This window comes from Cibotium barometz, chromosome 18 (assembly GCF_041138505.1).
Source record: "Cibotium barometz isolate CiBa-2024 chromosome 18, ASM4113850v1, whole genome shotgun sequence".
Classification (NCBI taxonomy): domain Eukaryota; kingdom Viridiplantae; phylum Streptophyta; class Polypodiopsida; order Cyatheales; family Cibotiaceae; genus Cibotium; species Cibotium barometz.
The window spans coordinates 19107610-19129498 of record NC_141063.1 but is presented as its reverse complement, the minus strand read 5'-3'; the positions used below and the strand labels follow the sequence as shown (position 1 = coordinate 19129498).

Here is a 21889-nt window from a genome sequence, read left to right as displayed (position 1 = left end):
CGGACGAGCCCAATGCCTCGCAATGATGCTCTGAATCCTCCGGTGTAGGCACCGTCTCTGATGTAAGGATCTGCGAACCCTCGGGCGTATGGAGTGGAGATATGGGGACCCTCAATGGATCACCACAGCCGAGCTAGTAGCACTGATGGATGGAGATGTATGGAGAGGCCCTTGGTTTCTATGATTTCCCGGATGATTAGGGCCAAGGCCTCCGTACCACATGATATTATCCGTGCAAAGATGGCTACCCCCCCATTGGTAGTAGAGGCACTCACTCGATCAGTCTCCTTTATACATAGCACTTGGGCTCTCCCTAGAGACAGATATGCTCGCTTAGCCCTGGAGTCTTCACGACAGTTCGCATCACAGGGAGACGGATCATGTTGGTATGCACAGATGACAGCTTGGTTCCAACTGCATGGCTTTAGTATGGACAGGCTACCTCCATTTCAGTACTCCCTGAATGCACCCTCCCTCTCTCTCACACGGGCAGAGATTACTAGACTTATCAGGCAGGACTTGACTCAGCTGGACACTAGGAGGACATGGATATAGCCGACACACGAGCTTGGTACGAAGATGGCTTTCTATAGAGATCATCTTCTCCAGCTCACGGAGGATGGGTTTGTGATTAGACCCAGCTACATGGATACTCATTTTTCTCATGGGGTATGGTGTGCTATTGGTCAGATGCGCACATCCTCACACCAGCTAGAGATTGAGACTGGCAGATTCAAAGGAGTACCAGGTGATGCCAGGATTTGTCGGTTGTGCCAGATGGAGCCAGAGACAGAGTTACATTACATATGTCACTGTCCAGTATATTATGAGATACGAGGCCGTTTTCACTGCCTGTTCAGAGAGGGTTTTGGACCACTTTCCAGAGTCATGAGATACCAGGATCAGAGATGCCTCGGATTATACTTGCTGGAGCTACGTAGACATAGAGAGGGTCTCTTGAGAGGGAGGGGATCAGAGAGGGAGAGACACCTACAGAGGCAGATTACAGACTTCTTTCGACCAGAGATTGAGCAGTCAGGCCAGTAGGCATTGCAGCTAGCCCCAGAGTATAGCCGCACCAGAGGTACACTGATTGATCGGGCTATAGAGCTGGGGCGGTCCAGGCGCCCCAAGATGAGAGGCCCATCTCGACACCGGCAGAGTCCCAACAAGCTGGAGAGAGCATATCATTGTACCACTCTTTAAGAGTGGGGACCCCATGGTACCAGGCAACTACAGGATGATCATGATTGGTCATTACTTGGCCAAATTATATGGCTCTATATTGGAGTCGGAGCTGAGCCCATGGGCAGAGAGGCATGGTCATCGAGCACATGGACAGGCTGGCTCCAGGAGAGGATTTACTACCTTGGATCACATACTGACACTTCGAGCACTTATTGAAGGGGGCAGGGCACAGAAGAGAAGGATATATTGCTGCTTTGTGGACTTCCGCAAAGCCTTCGATACCGTACCACGTGCCAGGCTTATGCACAGATTGCATGACATTGAGGTACCCGAGGATATACAGTGGGGGATATATGCTTTGTATGAGTCTGTGACAGGCAGAGTTCGAGCTCCAGGCGGACTATCTGATAGGGTGACTAGCACGATAGGGGTGAAGCAGTGATGCCCACTATCGCCCACCCTCTTTGGACTGTACATTGATGCGGTCTCTTATTATGTAGACAAATTGGGAGGCCCAGGGGCATGCCTGGGAGGGGTGTTGATACCCGTCTTGTTATATGCTGATGATATTGTTCTAATCTCAGACTCTCCGGAGGGATTACAGAGACACCTAGATGCATTACAGGCTTTCTGTGTGGATAGAGATCTGACAGTGAACCTTGGGAAAACCAAGGTTATGGTGTTTAACACCACACAGGCATGGGTGACGAGATCAGAGCCTCAGTTCACTTTCCGAGGGGAGCCAGTAGAGTACGTCAGGTCATATGTCTACTTGGGAGTTACTTTCACAGGACCGTGTTTCTCCCTGAAGGAGGCAGCAGCAACTAGATTAGCTCGAGGGCATGCAGCCTTGGGGGCACTTGAGAGACAGTGTGCACACATATAGTTTCAAGAGCCACGCACCAAATTGTGGCTATTTAATATGCTTGTCACACTGACCCTCTTGTACGGAGCTCCAATTTGGGGACCCAGTATACATCACAGATCTCAAAGAGGGACAGATGAGGGATGGAGGCAAATGGAGAGACCACTGATTATGATGATTGCCCACATGATTCGGAGCAAATCATGAGTACCACATGAGATTGTTCGGGCTGAGCTGGGTGCCCCACCAGTAGTAACCGAGGCCCTATTCCAGGCAGTTACCTTTTTACAGCGGCTATAGGAGCTCCCTCAGCAGAGGTACTCCCGATTGGCATTGACCTCATCCATACAGTTGGCAGAGGATGGAGATACTCATTGTTGGTACGCTCAGATGAGATCATGGTTTGACCTACATGGTTTGCGGATAGAGGCACTACCACCCTTTCAGTACAGTCTGGATTGTCCATTTTTGGATCTCACCCGCTCAGAGCAAAACCGCGTGATCAGGATGGATATCATCAGAGTGGACATAGAGAGGACATGGACTAGCCCCCTTGAGCCCTTGGGCACGAAAATGGCTCATTACAAGAGCCATTTTCTACACCTCTCACCGGATGATTTTATCACCCGCTCGACGTGCATGGATGTACACCTATCACATGGGATACGTTGTGCCATTGGACAGATCCGGACCTCATCACACCAGTTGAGGATTGAGACAGGGCGATATGTGCATCAGATCTTGGATGACCACATTTGTCAGCTATGTTACCAGGAGGTAGAGACAGAGGAACACTACATTTGCCGATGTACAGTCTATTATGAGATCCGAGGGAGATATCACTGCCTCTTCCGAGAGGGTTTTGGGCCGTTACGCAGGGTCATGGAGTTCGAGGATCAGAGATGCCTGGGATTGTTTCTACTTGAGCTCAGGAGACACAGAGAGACCCTCTTGGCAGACAGGAGGCCGAGCCATGATGTAACTAGACAGAGGACCCTGACAGATTTCTTCGGCACCAACACCAGCAACCCAACCCACACACCTCCTGATACCTCCTCCATTTGGCCATCAGGGCACCGACCACGCTCCCAGGGAGCCACCACTGATAGAGCAGTTATCTTATGTCGTGCTCGTCGGCCACGCCCACCAGGATCCCGACCACGGCATCCTCACCATCGCCAGATCAGAGCCATTATTGCTCGGCATCGGAGGCGCCTACCTCACTTCTACGACCTCTCCATTCTAGATAGCCCCATGACGGAGATACTTGATCTAATGAGAGGGCAACACTTCAACTGATCAACATACATGGATCTACCTGATATATATTTTTCAGTATTTTCTAGTATTTTCTACTCAGTATCATCTTGGAGTCTTACAGTTCTGTTCTTATAACTGTAGGACAATCAGTTTATTGTACTTTTTAGTCTCATTTGTTGTTCTCTTTGATGAGACACCAACTTCAGATGTACTCTCAGTTTTGGTCTCATAGGCCACTATGGCCTCTTAGAGATGTTAATATATCATTTCATTTCATTTCTCTCTCTCATGTATTTACTTGCAGAACAATCATCTCTCTATCTCTCTCTCTCTCACTTTGCAGCACCCGTCTCATTGGCACCATGAAATCCATCAGCCAATGGTAGTTCTACAGAATATTGGGAAAATCTTGGGCCTGCCAAAAGGTGGCAGCAGCCAATTATCTCTTGCAATAAAAATGTGGCAGCTCAACTTGGCCGATTATACAAAAGAGGAGACGCTTTCTTATTTATTGCATTGACGTCATTCAAAATATCTTTTTGGCCATTAGGTAATATTTTATGTGCTATAAAAATTCTACTTTTAACTCTCATGGAGAGGGTGTGCATCACACGATTGATGATGAAAGGGTTGTTCTAGTATTAGTGTAATATTTTATGTGTTATAAAAATTCTACTTTTAACTCTCATGGAGAGGGTGTGCATCACACGATTGATGATGTAAGGGTTGTTCTAGTATTAGTGTTAGTGTGTGGAAAAATTACTGTTTTATGTGACCTTTCTTGATTATGCTATAGAGTTGCACAGTTTTTGGATGGATTGAGGGGGTATATTAGTGCATCATGATGAGAGGTTTATTCTCTTGATTCATGTATTTACGACGATACCTAAAGGTGTCTAACATGCATTAGTAATTTGCTTGCGTTGCTTGAATTGGTCTTTTGGTCTCTCAAGTTCTAGTGGGTGCGGAAAGGATGCCTCCGCAGTAAACCATATATGGTTCTCATAGAGTTAGTTTAGTTAAAAGTCCTCTTTCAGCGATCTTCAAGCTAGGGTTGCTCTTAGTGAGCAATGGTGGATCACCCACAAATCCCCCACAGGGAGTGCTACACCTACTTCTTTGGCCGCTTATTCTCAATTCACTTCAGAGTTGTATTTTTGAGAGAAGAAAGAGAGTCTCATTTTGACATCATGTAGTACTGGGAGGAACACTGGATTATTGTTATTGAGATCATGTAGTTGCTGTGCCTTAGCGTGGTGGCAAGGCCTCAAAGGAAAATCCCACGCTTCATGGACTTGGTCGGTCTTCAAGGATATGTTTATGGAGACCTTTTGTGAAGTGGTTGGATGAGACCATAGGCTTCCGTCGTTTGTAGACTATTCAGTTAGGTGGGATGACATTTGAGGCTTTTATCCAAGAGTTTAGAGAGCTTATCATTGTGTTTGTCTCTTTTTCATACAAGGATTTTCTTGGGATTATTAAAATGAAGTGAGGCGAAATATGATGGAAACCTATGATGACGCAATCCACTTTGCAAAGACTTACGATGATAACCTGGCAGTTACTCGGAAGGATGATGATGGTCCTTTTGGACCACAACCGAGAGACCTAATGGGAGGTCTTGTCTCCTCAGAAATCAAAGTAGAAATCTCTTGGTAAGAGAATTTGGGCTGATTTCGTGGTAGCGATTGAGGCCCATGCTAGGGGTTGTTTAAAATTTCATAAACCACCTTGTTTTTCATTCACTTGTTCTTTGAACAAGAAATCTGGTGGTGGTGGAAGTGGTGGCAAGCTTGCACACATGTTCAATTTAGTTTGGTCTTGCTCTAGGTAATCTCTTTATTTCTTGTATTGATGTCTTATCTTTGCATTATACATGGTGAGAGTTGTCTTCTCAACATGGAGGTGTTTGGTCCTCATGACTTAATGTGTAGAACGAGTGATAACCTATGCACATGTATTATTTGATGATGGAAGTATTCACAATTTTATTGATGCTTTCCTTGTGTATAGATTTCGTATGCCAATGGCATCTAGTGAACAAGGCAAAGGAAGGTTCCTCACCTCTCTTTGAGAATTCAAGATTATGAAGAGGAGCTATCTTTTCTCACATTACGCCTTGATAGTGTACATATTTTACTGGACAAAGATATTTTTTTACAAGAGTGTAATGTAAATATTGACTATGTAAATCATGCAATTACCTTTGAATACAATGAGAAGAATTATCGCTTGTATGATAACTTTTATGGTCTTCTGAATAAAATGCATTCTTCTGTTGATCATATTCAAATGCAATACATAAAGAGAGTAGTTTTTATTCGGCTTTTAAAACTGTGAGTATACTTCGTAGAGAAAAATGTAATATTCTTTGGTCAGTTCTTAATTTTGACATACAATTTGATGATGAGATTAATTTTCATTGAAGTAGGAGCGTTGTTTTGCAATCTTAGAGGTATTAACTGCTTAAGTCATGGATTCGACTTTCAATGTGGGCAAATTAATGGTGCGTTTGGACTCTTTTATGATGTAAAAGACTACAAGACTAGCTAAAATCTTAAAGCTGATATTAATAATTTATAAACACATAGCTTATGTGCAAAAAGCAAATAACTTAAGAGTTCCACATACACTTACTATTAATGAATGTTGGGTTTCTGGGCTAGTAAGTCCTCTCTTCAAATTCAAAAAAAACTACTCACAAGTATTGAAATTCACTCAGTTTCCATGCATAGAAATCAATTCACACCTTTGCAGGCGACCCAACAATGAGGCATGCTGCTACTAGCATGACTGGATATGCGTTTTTGAGTGCCCATGCCGAAAGATCAATCTAGACAAGATTACGATCCAAACAAAGTTCGAACGCGAGTTCATGTTTGTTGGTGTTCCTACCAGTGAAGGACAGAGAAAGTGTGCTCAGACCAAATAGAGGAAAGAGGATGTACCACGATTTACTTGAGTGCCCTCAACAGTCTTAGTACATCTAGCCTTCCAGATATGCCTAGCTGTCAAGCTCCCAATACATTTCCAAGATGAGTTTCCCAAGTGATATGCTGGAAAGGAAGAGTCTAGAATCTCCACCAAGGTCGTGGTATGAGTGGTTCCACAATGAGCATGAAGGACACAATCTTCTATCAGATTCCCTTATAGAATATATGGAATCCTCAATTAGTAAGCTACGCACCTGCTCCCCAAGTGATTAAGCATGGCCGTCTCGTGATAAGAGACATAAGCAATGCGATCTTATGCCATACTCTTTGGGCCTCTGCGCATTCCCGAACACCATATTGAATGACCTCTAAATAGTGCGTGACATCTATGAAGATTGGGGGTTGCACCTACCACTGCTCTCCACTAGTTATAAGATGATTACAGAGGAGGATTTGAACATTGATAAGTTTGAACGGTTATGTACAAGAATCACAAGAATCACATCAGTTTATATTTGACGGTAAGACAAGTCATCTTCACTGAGAACTTTCAAGTATGTGAGAGGACAGTTTGAAGAGCTTTAAGGTCTTTGATTTAAGGTTGAATATTCATAGCTTATGCTTCGTTACTGAACATCGCAACTAGGCGAGGAACTGTCTAGCTTTCTTGCCTTGGTAGGATAGTTTAAGTTGTATGTGATGTGCCATCATCATTTTAGGGTTAAGCAAAACAATGCCCGTGAATGTGGGTTCAATTGCATTAAGTTGTTATTGAATAAATTTTTTGTTTGTTGATGTTTGTTGTAGGACCTGGAGCTTCCATTGGAGGAATGTGTGCAACGCGCTGCTCTGGCTCCTTGGCAGTACGGTATTCGCAATCTTTAATCAATCTGATGGGTCCCAGACATATGATATGATTGCAAACATTTTACTTTTGTCGTAATTTCTATAGGAGGAAAGTTGTAATATTTCATGGATGGGTAATGTTATTGATGGAAGAAATTGTACTATGCGGCGTGCTTTAGAGATAGCGTGTTGACAACTACAGTGAATGGAAGATAGCAAACACGTGAGTTCTTCTAATTGCTGCTTTTTTTCCCCCTTGAGTTGATGCTTCCATAGTCACAACTCGGTACCCACCAGGAGAGGGCTTGGTGTTCCCGCCCAACGGCATTACAATACCAATGGGGGCCTGCAGGGATTTGAACTCTGGACCTCCCCTCCCCAGGCCACACCAGGCCACACCGCTGTGGGCTACACAATGGTTGGCCTCCTAGTTGTTGGTTTGGCTGTCAAATTGGTGTCAAACCAAGATCACCGAGAACTTTGACCCTTTTCATAAATGAGGGTCTTATTGATGTGCAATATTGGCATACCTTTCTTCTGTATAGCAGACATGCAGATTTCTTTTTTGAAGTCTTCATCCAAGTTGCAGCCATCTGGTATAAACTAATTCTTTTTATCCAAAAGTGATGCAATTGTGCAACCAACTATCACGTGGGTGTATGTTCTCTTTGATGCTAGCCTTGAGTGTGCCCTTCACCTCCCCAGAAGTGATATCTTATCTAGTAAGACTGTAGATGATGCAAAATTTGCGTGTAATTTTGATAAATTGTATGCCACAAGTGTGCTTTTCGCTTAATCTGGAGGCTTGTTTGAGGATACCAATTAAGAAGCTGTGATTTGGTCTCGTGTTTGAATGACATATGAGATTTCCCATGAGCTTCCAGCAGAGTGTCTCTTCAGTAGTGTAGGAGTGTCAATGGGTGGGTTGGCTTCAAGCCAACTTTCATCCACATACCTACCAGCTTGCATTTACACAATGCCCTGTGCTGAGATATGAAGATCAACATACCTACCAGCTTGCATTTACACAATGCCCTGTGCTGAGGCATGAAGATCCCTGAAAATTTAATAATAACACATTAGTGCATTAGCCAAGGGTCCCTGCTTTTATCTCCATCTTGGTATGCAAGGAAATGGGAACTCCTAAATGATTTTGCGGAATCCTTGGCGGGACTTCCAAGGTAGATTCCATCCTTGGTGATCCCAACAGCTTTGACTTTTCATGCTTCGTGCCTGAAGTTGATATACAACATCGAACACCGACGCTATGGCTGGATCTTGATGGACTGTATCATATCTCTACTCCTGTGGGGCTGCAGTATACTCATCAATTCCATTAAGATCATGTGTAAAGTTGACCCATTAAGTGGCCTTTTTTTTCCAGCTTCACTGCCACAATCTCCAGTGTCTGATGCAGTGTCTGAATTCCCAAGTGCCATTGGCATGGACACCCATATATGTGGATCAACCTTCATTGCTCTCTCTTGTTCTATAGCTGCACCTATTTCATACCCCAATCATGGATTACCATTGCTGTCTTGAGCTGAGTATGCTACATACTTTCTTGGTAATCAGTTTGATGAGGTGGTCATCAAATACATGACAATGACCATGTGCTTGCCCCTTATTAAATACAGATTAGGTTAGCATTAGAGGACTGTCATGTCAATAAGTTACCCACCATCACTTTGCTGTTACTTGAAGGCCAATGGAGAGTTAGGGTTAGGGTTTAGAGATGCTGCAAACAGGCGTGGAGAGCAAGAGAGAGAGAACACGACTTCAGTCTATTCAGTTGATAAAAATGTGAAGTACAATAGCCACATAATAAGTGACCTAAAGAGATGTGTTCACATGTCGGGCCATAAAATGTGCCGGGTGGACCAAAACACCTATAAACTGCTTATAAGTGAAACTAAGCTAAACTGGGGGAAAAAACCTCCACTAACTGAAGTAAAAAGTGCCCCAGTAATCTACTGATGATCACTAGCACTCTTCTAGGTGCATACACAGCATAAAACCCAACATTACTGCCCCGGAAGGATGTGTTTCAGTCCACGGAGAGTTTTGCCATCATCTTTATGAACCATGGACCTTGAAACTTGGCAGTTACTCAATGTATACCCTTCTCCTTGAGGTTCGGAGGACTTGAAAGTTCCCATCTATTTTGTATGCATGCCACTTTTTATTAGTGATGACTAAGAAGAGGACCGTGTAGATAGTAATCTGACTATCAAGGCGGATATCTTTTGAAGCCTCTGACTTGCGCACTTTTGCAAAGAGCTTTGCCTTGTACTTGAGCATTGTACTTGAGCAATGTGCTAATGAACTTATACGTTACCATGTAGACCCACTTGACAGCTGTTGTGACCTCGTTTTTTTGGTAAGGATCTAAGGATTGTTTCCAATGAAAAGTAATATGCTCGAGGAAAAGTTGTCGGTATGGTTTGTGCACTGGAATTGGAAGATGCCAGTCTGGATGTTCGTTTGAGGCAAGTGGCCGAACAAAGGTTTAATCCTTGAGTTACGGCTGTGGGCTAGGGACTCACCCCGTGTGCAGCATGGGGGACTAAGGTTTACAAGTGTCTCGAGCTGTGTGGACAGGTAAGCTTACACAAAGGTGCACATTGTGAATGAGTTACTCATCACTTTGCTGTTACTGCCCCGGAAGGGTGTGTTTCAGTCCACAGAAAGTTTTGCTATCATCTTTATGAACCTTGGCAGTTATTCAATGTATATTTTCTCCTCGAGGTTCGGAGGACTTGAAAGTTCCTATCTATTTTGTATGTGTTAGTAACTAAGAAGAGGACCATGCACATAGTAATCTGGCTATCAAGACGGATATCTTTTGAGGCCTTTGACTTGCACACTTTTGCGAAGAGCTTTGCCTTGTACTTGAGCAATGTGCCAACGAACTTATACGTTACCTCGTAGACCCACTTGACAGCTGGTTCGACCTTGGTATTTTTGGCAAGGATCTAAGGATTGTTTCCAATGAAAAGTAATATGCTTGAGGACAATGGTATGTTTTGTGCATTGGCATTTGAAGACGCCAGTATGGATGTTCATTTGAGGCAAGTGGCCAAAAGGAAGGTTTAATCCTTGAGTTACGGCCGTGGGCTAGGGACTCATCCGTGTGCAGCATGGGGGACTAAGGTTTACAACTGTCTCCAGCTGTGTGGACGAGTAAGCTTACACAAAGGTGCCCAATTCTCGGGGTTATAAATATAGGATGTCACTTTGAAACCTATACCATGCTATGCCTCCTTTCTCAACTTTTCTTGTTCCTTCTTGCAGGTAAAACACCTTATTGTCGTCTCGGTTCTTTTAACCTTTGAGGTGGTGCAGCTTAGGCGTGGAGGTTGAGGGATTAGGCCATCTAACAGAGACTGTGCTTAACCATTAAGTTAATTAAACACACTTAAACATGAAAAATTAAACCACACCATATAAGTTCATAAACCTTGCACTAGGGTCAAAGATGGGCGCCCCCCCCCCCCCCCCGCCCCCCCCCTTCCCCGCGAGCCGTGCGTCATACCCCGCTGCCCACCCCAGAGCGGTGCTATCAACCCCACCCTCCCCCCTTTGCCACTAGTGTTGCATAGAAACACGTTTCACACCATTTCAAAACGTACGAAATGTTTCGTGCTGTAGGAAACACGTTTTTTACTAGCCTGATTATAATGTCCTATGTGAGTACATGGGCTCTTTTTCACACGAAAAAGAGAAACAGACTCTCCACAGCACAATTGGAGAGTTTTGTCTTTTGCCATTGCAATCTTCGATTGCTAGAGCAAAAGGGTCATCCATTGAGCCTCGCCAAGTGAATCCTGATAAGATTGATGTCACAAAGTGCAAGGAGATTCCCGACATTCCTCTAGAGGAGAGAGACATCTGTTCCATGCTCTATGAGGAGATCATGGCTCCAACTCGCACTACACGATCTCGTCGAGAGGCTAGTACTAGTGTGGCACCTGCACCTCTAGAGGATGAGGCATTTGAGGACTTAGCTACCGGCAGTGACCATTAGAGTGAGGCTGCAAAGGCAGAGGATGCAGATGAGGATGAGCACGAGGAGGAGGATGAAGTAGATAGTAGCTACTAGCATCATTTTATTTGAACTTTGTTATTTAGTTTTGACATGTTATATTTATGTACTCTTTTGATACTTTCTTGATGCTAGCATCTAGCTTCATTTGCAATTTGTGCCATGGATCATAGATTTTGAGTCATGACTGATCACCCATGTGGTGATCCTTTTGATTTCTGTTTAGTGATCACTATTAATGAAGTATAAAGCTTTTTCTTGGTAGTGGGTAGTGGTCCAATGATCAATCGTGATTTGTGATATCTTACATGTATTTGATGTTTTTATTGAAATGAATTTAGTGTGGTCTCTTATAAGTTATGTCATAGGGCTAAATACATTTTTTTTTTGTATATTTCAAGTTAAAAAAATATATATTTTTTAAATTTTGTTTGAAACCTTTTTGGACCCATTTCTTACCTTTTAGGAAATGTTTCACAAAACTTATGAAACCTGTTTCATACTTGGGGTTTCAGAAACGCCTGGCAATACTGTCTGCCACAATCTTCTCTTGGACATGTTCTTTTGCTAGATCTAATTGGTAGTGGAGTTTGTGTTGATTTTTTTTCGCTACGCAATACCTAGAGCATCAATCACTGCTAGCTTGTGCATTTGATTTATGTGCTCATCATTGCGTATCTCCGCATCACTGCTGCAAGAGGTCTCCTTGGTTCTTTCTGTGGTGTCTGATGCAATGTCGAAATCCCTAAGTGTCCACTGCCTTTAAGGTTTACAAGTGTCTCGAGCTGTGTGGACGAGTAAGCTTACACAAAGGTGCCCAATTCTTGTGAGTGTAGTGCTGATGATGATGCTATGACTGATGCTACTAATTATGACTCTGATGATGGTCATCATGATGAGGCTAATACTAATCTAATCGCTGACTTAATCATGGATTAATGTTGTTCATGCCAAAGATTATCCATGGCACGAGCGTGCACGTGACATCCTGCTACTGTTGCCGACAGGTTCCCATGCCCTTCCCATGCTGCTGGTTATGCTGCTGAAGATGATGATGTTGATGCTAATGATGCTGATGATGCTGATGATGATGCTACTATTGATTATGACTCTGATGATGGTCATGATGATGAGGCTAATATTGAGCTAAACGTTCACTTAATCAGGGATTAATGCTGTTCATGCTGAAGATTAGCCATGGCACGAGCATGCACGTGACAATATGCTTGAGGACAAGTTGTCGGTATGGTTTGTGCACTGGCATTGGAAGACGCCATTGTGGATGTTTGTTTGAGGCAAGTGGCCAAACGAAGGTTTAATCGTTGAGGTATGGGGTTCACCCATGTGCAGCATGGGGGACCAACGGATTTATTCTTGGTCGTCATCTTGCATGTTGATGACATGCTGCTCACAGGCCGTGATGTGGATCAGATTTCAGCCTTTTAAGGCCGAGTTACATTGTACATTCGGGATGTCAAATCTAGGTCCGTTGCACTATTATTTGGGCATGTTTGTTTTTCTTTAAGTACATATGGAGTAGGTACACATGCATAGAACATGGGAGTTTCGGCAAATGTTGGTATTTTGGGAGGAAATAACCCTCACTTACATAGCTTTTTTCAATAAAAGCTTATGGGATTATTCACTTATAAATGAGTTATTATAAGCCTTGACCCTTCCCCTAGCTCCCAGATTAGGTCGGCTAACCGTATGGTTAGCATCAAGTAGGTACGTAACATATCGTCCTCTTGGAGGCCACAACTTTGGTGTTCAAGGATCGGCAATGACTACACTATGATTGATTTTGACTTGCCCACCCATCCCTGAAGGAGAAAGTTATGCAGCAGAGCCCCATCACAATACATGACTTCTCCCTGCCCACCCTTCCCTTTTGTCCCAATTATGCTGTTAGTGAGAAGAAAATCTACTATCTTCACAAATCTCACAAACTTCCACTGGTTGCTAGAAATGTCAAGTGTTTTCCATGTGTTTTTGAAGAACCGCTCTATTCTATATCTTTTTGATGCAAGTGACCCCTTTTATCACCCTCTGAAGCTTTACACTATGCAAACACTCGAAGGAACCCCCATGCGTAGGCCATCAGACCCCTCATCACTTATTGGGGTGACAACAACATTTTTGACATCTTCCTTCGGCTACCTGACCTAGAAATGTCAAGTGTTTTCATGTCGTAGTGTTTTTGACGAACCGCTCTATTCTATATCTTTTTGATGCAAGTTACCCCTTTTATCACCCTCTGAAGCTTTACACTATGCAAACACTCGAAGGAACCCCCATGCGTAGGCCATCAGACCCCTCATCACTTATTGGGGTGACAACAACATTTTTGACATCTTCCTTCGGTTACCTTACCTCCCCAGTTGACGAGCCTAACTCGGTTGGTAGTATCAAACGTTGTTGCCAACCACTAAGGCCTGATGACTTGTTAAGCCTATACTGGACCAATAGCTCCTTGGGTGGCTTGCTTGCCAAGCGGATAAAACTGTTATCAATTGGTTTAATCAATAACCTCGAGGAGTGTAACATCACAATTAGTTTTCTATTTTTCTTGCAACTTTACCTTAGGAGGTAGTCACATGGAGGTAAAAAAATGTATATTGTTTCTCATGCATTATGCATCTTTTTGCAGCTATGGGACCATGAAGGACAATGTTCTTTCCATGAAGGTTTGCCCTGTTTCCTGCCAAACTGTGTACTTCTCAAAGTGTCAAAGAAAGTAGTGCTTTCTCCGTGTGCATGTATCACTCTTTCAGAACACCATCTTCTTAATAAACATTACTGTAATGTATTTATTCTACAGTTTTTGTTTCATCAGGCTGTGCTGGCCAATGGGGATGTAATAAAAACAGCAAATCGAGCTCGCAAGAGTGCAGCAGGGTAAGCATGTCACTGTTGCTTCAAAGTCTACAAGGAATAATCCATCATTAGGTCCATGAATCATTACTATCATGTCTTACAGCTGGCCCGGATCACACCACTCATTTTGAATACTGAGTGTTTGGAAGGGTGAAATAATGCCCCTAGGAGATTCACTTTGTACATTTATGAATGGCCACTTGCATGCTTGACCTCTTGAAAAATACCCAGGCATATGCAATAATGGTAGAGTTTCTATGCTCTGTTGTAAGTTGGAGACCTCAAATTGAATACCCTTATTACCACATACACATAAGTTCATAGTAACCCTTATAGGGTCACAGTGGATAGAAGGCCATGACTACAGAAAGAAGAGAGCAAGAGAACTGTGTAGGCGGAGAGGGTGAGAGAGTACAAAGCCAATGATTTCACATGACTCAAAGATTATGATTGATGTGATAAAAACTTCAATGAGTACAATGCTTTTATAGGCTTATAGCCTTATCTTTTGACACATCACACACACTGGGCAATGACACATGGCTAGGCCTGTGACATCACTGTGTGGCTGTTCACACACATAAGCACAGTAACACACACTAAGAGGTGGTTTACACACATAGACACACGAGACTCCGAATCCCAACAATCCCCCCTTCGGAAGGTGGTAAGACCCAACACGCAAAGGAAGTAGCAACCTTCTAACTCCATCACATGCTGCAAGGGAGCGATCTAGACATGCACACCTCTCATGCCATGCTAATCCTCCAATCAGCAAGTGACCAAAGTAGCAAGACCAGCTCTTCGTCACCCCCTAGTTCCTAACAGGGATAACCCTTTTTGATACTGCAATGGCATTGGCACTTTCTACAGACAAAAGGATCCCCTAGTTCTAGTTGTGGGTGCTTTCTATGCCACATGCAGTATTCATGCCCATTAGGTCTACCCTGAATCTTGATGGTACCTCTTAAATTCAGTCATGAACTACTTTCTATTGCAAAGAAAACATGTGTAGATTCCTTGTGTTGCAGGTATGATTTGACAAGGCTGATGATAGGGAGTGAGGGGACATTAGGAGTCATAACGGAAGTCACTCTTCGTCTCCAGAAGATTCCAGAAGCTTCTGTTGTAAGCACTTCTGAATCCAGTTCTAATTCAACTGTCTTATGGGTCTTTTATACTTGGTCTAAGTTTGTTTTAGTTTGTTTCAGAATGTTGACATAGAGGGAACGTATTTTGTAGGTAGCCATTTGCAGTTTTCCAAGTATAAAGGACGCAGCTGATGTTGCGATAGCTACCATGCACAGTGGCATTCAGGTACCCATATGAACAACCTAATGACCAAGGATCGTGAGATCTCCAATACAGTGTTTTATAATGCAAGGGTTAGGAAGGGGTTTTAATACTTTGATGTTTTGTCTTGAGGCTAGGGGCTTTCAGTCAAATCATGCTGTAATTTGCATAATATTAGCTAAATTCTGCGTTGTTTCTAACTGATTTGAACTTGGCAGGCAAGCCGCGTGGAGTTGTTGGATGAAGTGATGGTGAAGGCGCTAAACTTAGCAAATGGGAAGGATTTCTCTCAAAAGCCAACCTTGATGTTTGAGTTTATAGGCACAGGTGAAACCTTTTCCATTTTGCCAGTAAATAGCTGACTGGGAGAAAGTGATACACTTGGGGTCTTACACATAACCCTCACTTCTAAAGGGGGAGATCTCATCCATGGGCAGGGGATCTCCCCTGTCCAACTCCCATGGGTGCGATGGGTGGGGGATCTGTCTGTCAAGGCCGTCAGGGTCTGTAACCACATAGCCCCTGCCCCTGAAAAGGGGACTACCTGCCCACTTGTCATGGGTGGGGGTCTACCTGTTAAGATGCTCACTGTTAAAGAATGAGAAATACTTCATTAGAGAAAAGATTGTATAAGTTTTGTCTGGTTAGAACAGCATATGCCAGACTTCTTGTTGTGTGCTTATCTAACACTTCGAACTAAGCTAGTTGCAGCCAATGCGTGCTGTTGCTTTCAGATGCTTATGCCATGGAGCAAACCTTGCGGGTTCAGAAGATTGCTGAAGAACACAAGGGGCATGGCTTTATATTTTCTGAATCTCCAGAGGAGAAGGAGCAACTCTGGAGGGTATGCTCTTAATGACATTTTTTGGAGGGTTTCCGCATGGAAATGGGTATAGAATCTCCAAACGGACAAGGATATTTCTGAAGGGGTCGTGCATGATGGTGGTGTGCCATAAGTGAATTCCCTGGGAGCATGTTCTCAATTGTTTATCCTATTGTAATTTTTAATGGAAGTGACCCTAATAAAATTTAAGGAAGTGGCCCTCTTAATTTTAACTATTTTGCTACAGATGCGCAAGGAGGCATTATGGGCCTGCTTAGCTATGCATTCCGAAGCCGATGCTTTTACCACAGTGGGTTACATCCGAGGGATTTTATGTTAGCCATGTATAGTTGTTACCGCTGGATCTTCACGTGATTGGCTTTTTGTTCACAGGATGTATGTGTTCCTCTATCCAGGCTTGCAGAATGCATCTCTAGAACCAAAGAGGAAACAGATGCCTCGTTCATCAATTGGTAAGCACATTTTACTCTTTGGACCTTTCAATGCGAGTGATTTTTTGACACTAGCTCTGTTTCAAGCTAAGACATTTCTAACGGTGTTACTTCAGTGCAACACTTGCACACGCAGGTGATGGCAACTTCCATACTCTTATCTTATTTGATTCATCAAAAGAAGAGGAGGTGCGAGAAGCCATGCGACTATCCACACTCATAGTTAATTTAGCTCTTCAAATGGAAGGTGGGTGCTGATCATTGCCAACAGTGTGTTACCACTCAATGTGAATGAGCACATGCTCTATGTAAATGCTTTCATTGTGCATCTGTGAATATGTAGCTTTTCTTTATCATCTTGAATCCATGAGAAACTTTCTGAAGGATTGGCTCTACAAAAATGTATTATACAACGATGAGTCAAGACAATGCATAAACGTTAGAATGAGCAAGTCAGCCAAGGACATTCAGTCACATCAAACAGAAAGAGAATATGAATGCTTGGTCCAAGGCCTCCCCACACGTGGTATGAAAACACCATTATACCCATTCACAAGGCCGGAATCACAAAACTACCGAACCATTATGGTCGGCCATCTTATGGCGAAGATATATATGTTCTGGGCTCCCAATTTCCATTCCAAGAGGTACAAGTAGGAGAAATAGTGCCTACCATAGTGTATTGGATAATCCCCCATTCTCAAGAGCTTGTAGAGATGCCAAAAGCCATCACATAATCCTGTTTAAAGATCCAAAAAACACGGAACTTACATCACAGCTGGTGACAGGAGCTGTATTCTTAGGCCCAAAATTCTCATGAGATCAGCAGGAGAAGCAAGAATAGTTTGTGGGTATGCATCTCTAGAAGGACGCTTGGAGAGGAACTGCTTTCAAGCACAGTTCCAATAGGTCCAAGACTCACTAGTTAGATCGGCAGCCATGTATGGAGCACTATTTGGTCTGTAGATCTCATATCACATGATTGGAGTTCAATAGATAGACTACAAATCATGGTGCTTTCCCAACTTATCTGCAACAAACACTCAATTCATCACCATTATCTTCACATAAATATCTCGTTTTAGCTGATTACTTACATACGGAGGGCACGCAAGTTTGGAACCTTGACACAAGTAGACGGCAACTCCCATGGCTAGCCCTGTCCTCATCCATGCAGCTTGCATCACAAGGGGTTGGTATACCTTGTCAACAAGGAAATGGATGACAGCACATGGTCTCTCTATAGATGCTTTGCCACCATTCAGTATCCTAGATGGTCCCATCCATTATTGAGGCAAGAACTATATCTCAATGGGCCAGCTTTGGGTGCCATCCACACATGAGAACTGAGAATTACGAAGATGCCGTATGTGGCATGCATGAGGTTGAGACCAAGGAGCATGCCATCCTTTGATGCCCAATGTACTGTGAGATTAGAGGCCACTTTCATTGCCTATTCAGAGAGGGATTTGGTTCTTTTTGTCAAGTCATAGAGTATGAGGATCAAAGGCGTTTGGCTTTTTTTCTTCATGAGATACAGAGACAAAGACCAACTCATGAAGGGACAAAGTTCATGAACATTGGGCATCGCCAACGCCCATGAGTCAGATGACAAGGACAAGTGCACCAAAACAGGGAGTTTCCAGCCGTAGGGAGTTTCTGTCCGTATGTCCAATTGCCTAGCTACTAATAGACCCCCTCTAACGACACAACAGGAAACACATCAAAGACCCAAAGCTCAGCTGAAGAAACCACCTTCCAGGACATGGGCCACTTTGGTCTTCAACAGATGTTTAATCTCTCTCTCTCTCTCTCTCTGCTGGTTCGCTGTTCGCTGTTCGCTGGTTCTCTCTCTCTCTCTCTCTCTCTCTCTCTCTCTCTCTCTCTCTCTCTCTGCCTGTTCGCATTCGCCCCCCCCCCTCTGCCTGCGCCCCCCCCCCCCCTCCTTTTTCCCAGCCGCTTCGCTCGCATTCGCCCCCTTTTGCCTGCTCGCATTCGCCCCCCCCCCCCCCCCCCCCCCCCCCCCCCCCCCCCTTTTTCCCAGCCGCTTCGCCTGCATTCGCCCCCCTTTCCCCACCCACCCCTGCTCAGGCCCCCAAGGCAGCAACATAATGGGGACTTGAATTTCATCCACTTCTTCTCTCCCGCTGCCTGTTCTTTGCCTGCTCCTTTCAAACATTCCCTCCCTCTACAATGGGAGGGTCTGTAGATGACAAAATCAGCCAGCTTGATCATATCCTTAGGGATCTTATCAAGGACCAGAAGAAGACATTGGACAGCACCATCACCGCCATCAAGAAGGACTTATTGACGGGCATGGGGAAGCTGGAGGCCGAAGCAGAAATATGGAAGGAAGAGAAGCTTACCATGCAAGAGGAGTGGGAGAAGGAAAAGCTCGCCATGCAGGAGGAAATCAACCTTTTGAAGGGTGAAGTGGCATCCTTACGCGATCGTCCACGGGAGGAAGGAGAGACTCTTGAGGTGGACAAAGAGGCGATCAAAGAAGAGATCACCAAAACCCTCACCCACACAATCGAGGGGAAAATGGAGGCGGCCCGCGAAGGATGGGTAGAAGTGATGAAGAAGAACATCAAAAAGGAGGTGCAAGAAGATGTACAAGTGATGAAGAAGAACATCAAGAAGGAGGTACAAGAAGATGTACACATGATGCAGTCTACTCTTGATGAAGAGAAGATGCGACGGATCCGGCGCCTCAACATCCGAGTCACAGGGATACCAGAGAGCACTACCTCCATGCCCGAGATTGACGGGCGGAACCTATGTACCAAGCTAGGACTAAAGGAGGATGAGCCGCTCCCATTCACTAGAGTATGGAGGACAACCCCAAAGGACTCCACCAAAGGCAAGGCCTTAGTGCTACAGTTCCCGGACGAGGAGAGTAGGATGAGCTTTATGAGAAGACGGGCTATCTTGAGGAGCTTGCCAGGGGACCCCATCTACTTCGATGATGACCTCACATGGATGCAACTGGAGCATAGAAGATTATGCATGCCGAAGATCAAGGCGGCACGCAAAGAAGGGAAGAAGGCACATTATAGGGATGGTCACATCTACATTGATGGGAAGAGGGTCGAATAGCGCCATCTGGCCTATGAGACACGGAGGAAACAACATGAGGACAAAGAGATACACATAGCAATCTGGAACTGTAATGGAGTCCTATGGACACATCCAGGGAGACTTGAGGAGGTGATGGAGGGCCGGGATATCATCTTGCTGACAGAGACACATGAGAGCCCGGAGAGGGGCTTACCACGGGTTGAGGGTTATCAGTGGGAGTCAGCTCACCGATAGGGGATGAGACGGGCCACCTCCCGAGGTTCAGGAGGTATTGCAGTGCTTTTCAGGCATGGGTTACATGAGCATGTTCGAGTCGTAGCACGAGACTCGGAGGCGAGATACATGTGGATTAGCTTACGCCTCTCGGCGACCAGATGGATTTATATCGCCCTTTGCTACTTTCCTCCGAAGGGGTCGCGGTTTGCCACCACCGAGGAGCCGGGTGGAGGAGAGGCTAGTGAGTCTCCATACTCTGTCTTATCTGAGGAGATCTTACACTATTCGACACTGGGAGAAGTCTTCTTGATGGGGGACTTCAATGCACGGACTCAGAGCAGACAGTGCGAGATCTATGACTTTGAGGATCCCCTGAGACTAGAGCCGCTAGCTACAAAGGATATAGGGACCACTCGGATCTCCTCTGATGGAGGAGCTGACAGCACTGGATATGGGCAACATCTGCTGGAGCTTGGGGCCCGACACCATCTCGTTATTTATAATGGGATGACTCAGTGGCCAGATTCAGGTGGGTTGACTTGCTTTCCAGTGGGAGGCGGCAGTAGTACAGTGGATTATGTGATGGGATCTCGGGATTATGTCTCACTTCACCGTACCACCATGCCCCATTGGGGCGGATCACACATACCTATCCCTCACTTTTAGGAGCTTATTGGAGACCCACCCACCCATCATACAGCCACCACGCACTATTTTTCACTTCACTCAGGACCTAGCCGAGGTGTACGACTATCATGTTCATGATCAGCTATTTGCCTTAGATCCAACGGCACCCATGGCCATGCTCACCTCCCAGCTCTCACATGTACTTCACTCCGCAGCCGCGAGGAGTTTCCCATACCACATACAGACAGGACGGCCACCTACATCTGGGAGCATGCCCCAAAACCGATGGTATGATGATGAGTGCAGAAACCTTTACCGCAGTCTCCGAGTGCAGAGGGCTCGCGGGGAGATCACCCGAAGGCAGGCAGGCAGGAGGATGCATACTCTCACCCGCCGTAAGCGGCGAGCTTATGAGGAGGCTCAGTACTGGGACACATATCACATGCTCATGAGCAGAGATGCTGCTGCTGCTTGGAGGAGACTCAGAGAGCCCCGTCCTCCCACACCTATTGCCGATCCTCAGACCTGGCAGACATATGCAGAGAGACTTTATGATGTGCCTGCACAGCCCCCTATACCACAGCCCACAGAGCCATGCCCATAGTCTCCACCTTCTTCACCCCACCTATGGTTAGGAGGGCCATATGCCGACTCCAACATGGACGGGCGACAGATCATACAGGATTACAGGGAGAGCATCTCATCTATGCTATTGATACATTGGCACCATTTCTTGCTCATCTCTTCAACAGAGCTCTGTCAGAGGGGTTTCCGGCTGAGTGGACGATGCACACTATTGTGCCGATCCATAAAGCGGGAGATGTACTAGACCCCGGGAACTACAGGACCATCATGATTGGCCATATATTGGCCAAACTATACGGGGCAGTTTTGGAGGCAGAGCTGAGCACTCATGCAGAGGTTGGGGGATTGAGAGCAGCAGGCCAGGCAGGCTTCCGTCGAGCCTTCTCGACCATCGACCACATTTTTACATTGAGGTGCCTGATTGATCAGGCCAAGGCACGGAGGCAACGGCTCTATTGTTGCTTTGTGGATTTCCGCAAGGCATTTGATACTGTGCCCAGAGAGCGCCTCTTTTCGGCGACTACAGACACTAGGCATACCTTCAGACATGATGTGGGGCATATACAGGCTATATGAGCAGGTCTTTGGGAGAGTCCGATGCCCAGGAGGCTTGTCCGACACAGTTGCTAGCACCATTGGTGTGAAGCAGGGGTGCCTGCTCTCCCCCACGCTCTTTGGGCTCTATATTGATGAGGTGGTCGACTACATCACACAGGGAGGAGGCTCTGGGGTTGAGCTATCAGGTATTACTGTCCATGTTATGCTTTATGCTGATGACATCATCTTGGTATCTGACAC

At 45.0% G+C, this 21889-nt stretch overlaps 1 protein-coding gene across 6 annotated transcripts in view; it reads left to right on the top strand.

The window, feature by feature from the left end:
• LOC147629030 (D-lactate dehydrogenase [cytochrome], mitochondrial-like) overlaps nt 1–21889 on the top strand; it is a 96130-nt gene that overhangs the window by 51263 nt on the left and 22978 nt on the right. For 5 of the 6 annotated variants that reach the window (XM_086812243.1, XM_086812244.1, XM_086812241.1 and 2 more), the window contains exons 7-16: nt 7054–7114; nt 13788–13824; nt 13974–14035; nt 15046–15142; nt 15257–15331; nt 15526–15634; nt 16042–16151; nt 16378–16440; nt 16524–16603; nt 16699–16829. In XM_086812243.1, coding sequence (XP_086668369.1) covers nt 7054–7114; nt 13788–13824; nt 13974–14035; nt 15046–15142; nt 15257–15331; nt 15526–15634; nt 16042–16151; nt 16378–16440; nt 16524–16603; nt 16699–16829 — 825 coding nt within the window. The remainder of the gene's footprint in view (nt 1–7053; nt 7115–13787; nt 13825–13973; nt 14036–15045; nt 15143–15256; nt 15332–15525; nt 15635–16041; nt 16152–16377; nt 16441–16523; nt 16604–16698; nt 16830–21889) is intronic. The other variant, XM_086812245.1, reaches the window with a different exon arrangement.